At 41.7% G+C, this 1,663-nt stretch overlaps 1 protein-coding gene across 1 annotated transcript; it reads left to right on the forward strand.

Moving 5' to 3' along the window:
• On the forward strand, nucleotides 294-1,092 carry LOC102181595 (interferon beta-2-like). Its single transcript, XM_013965885.2, has one exon. The coding sequence runs from the start codon at nucleotides 532-534 to the stop codon at nucleotides 1,090-1,092; it is 561 nt and encodes a 186-aa protein (XP_013821339.2). The 5' UTR covers nucleotides 294-531.

Below are 1,663 nucleotides of genomic sequence, written 5' to 3' on the forward strand. Positions count from 1 at the left end.
TGCAATATCTTGCTGCTTATGGTTAAGGCCTAAAAAAATTCACACAAACTTACCTTATACAAAAAATAAATTATTTTCTACAATTGTTAAACTCTTAGAAATAAAGACCCTTTCACAAAATCTAACAATATGAAAAAAGAACAAGTAAGATCTTTTCCCAGTGAAAGAACCCTGTAATACTTCAGTTCAAATGATTAGGCATTTTTTTTTAACATTTAGCAATTCGCTGAAAATTTACAAAAACATTAGAAATTCTCTCAGACTGTATATCTTTTCCCCTAATGCACATAAAATCAAAAAGCAAGGAGCTAAAAAGAAAAAGAGTTTTAGAGTTAACTAATCATTTAAACAACACAGGAGAACTAAAAGGGAGACTGGAAAGTGGGAAATTCCTCTCAAATAGAAAGAAGGGAGGGCCATCCTGTATAAGTAGCCCACACTCAAGGAGGAAGGACATTCACTCTGCAAACTCCTGAAGACTCAGCTTCAGCACCTACTAGCAGAACAGGCAGCCCTGGGCCTGATTTCACCATGACCTACCGGTGCCTCCTCCAGATGGTTCTCCTGCTGTGTCTCTCCACCACAGCTCTTTCCAGGAGCTTCAACTTGCTTCGATTCCAACAAAGGCGGAGCTCTGTGGTGTGCCAGAACCTCCTGTGGCAGTTACCTTCAACTCCTCAGCATTGCCTCGAGTTCAGGATGGACTTCCAGGTCCCTGAGGAGATGAAGCAAGCACAGCAGTTCCGGAAGGAAGATGCCGTATTGGTCATGTATGAGATGCTCCAGCACATCTTCAATATTCTCACCAGAGACTTCTCCAGCACTGGCTGGTCTGACGCCATCATTGAGCACCTCCTTGTGGAACTCCATGGGCAGATGAATCGTCTGGAGCCAATCCGGAAGGAAATAATGCAGAAGCAAAACTCCACTATGGGAGACACGACCGATCTTCACCTGAGGAAATATTACTTCAACCTCGTGCAGTACCTCGAGTCCAAGGAGTACAACAGGTGTGCCTGGACAGTCGTTCGAGTGCAAATCCTCAGGAACTTTTCTTTCCTGAGGAGACTAACAGGTTACCTCCGGGACTGAACATCTCCCCGCTGTGGCCCTGGGAAGGGACAATGTGACTTTGAGGTGAGACTCTTCAGCAGCAGAGGCTCTTGAAGTAAATGATGATGCAATGCACTGGATTTCAATGGACAGTTAAAGACTAAGTTGTTTTTAAATTGATTTATGTGTTATTTATTTATTTAAACTTTAATATGGGAAATAAATTATTTATGAAGCAAAACTGAACATGGCAGTTTCAATGTCAACTTGATTTATGTGACAACACAAATTAAAAATTGGCGAGCACCCTGGAGACATTTACTGCAGAACAAGTCTGCAGAATAGTAGTTTCCAGCCCCTGCCTTTGAGGAATTTAAAATTGAAGACATGTGGAATGTCCAAACTATAGGCATACTCTACATGTAACCGTACAGTTTACCTGCTCTTGTCTCCTTCACTTCTTTAAATGTATCAGACAGCTCATGCTGTAGGGCCCTGCTATATGATTTGGGGTTCTTTTGTCTTTTTTACAAATGGGGGAAAATGTACACCACCTTACATTTGAGAGTCTTACACAGTAAGCCTTCTTGATGTCAATAAATTTGGGGCA

This window comes from Capra hircus, chromosome 8 (assembly GCF_001704415.2).
Source record: "Capra hircus breed San Clemente chromosome 8, ASM170441v1, whole genome shotgun sequence".
In the NCBI taxonomy this organism is placed as follows: Eukaryota; Metazoa; Chordata; class Mammalia; order Artiodactyla; family Bovidae; genus Capra; species Capra hircus.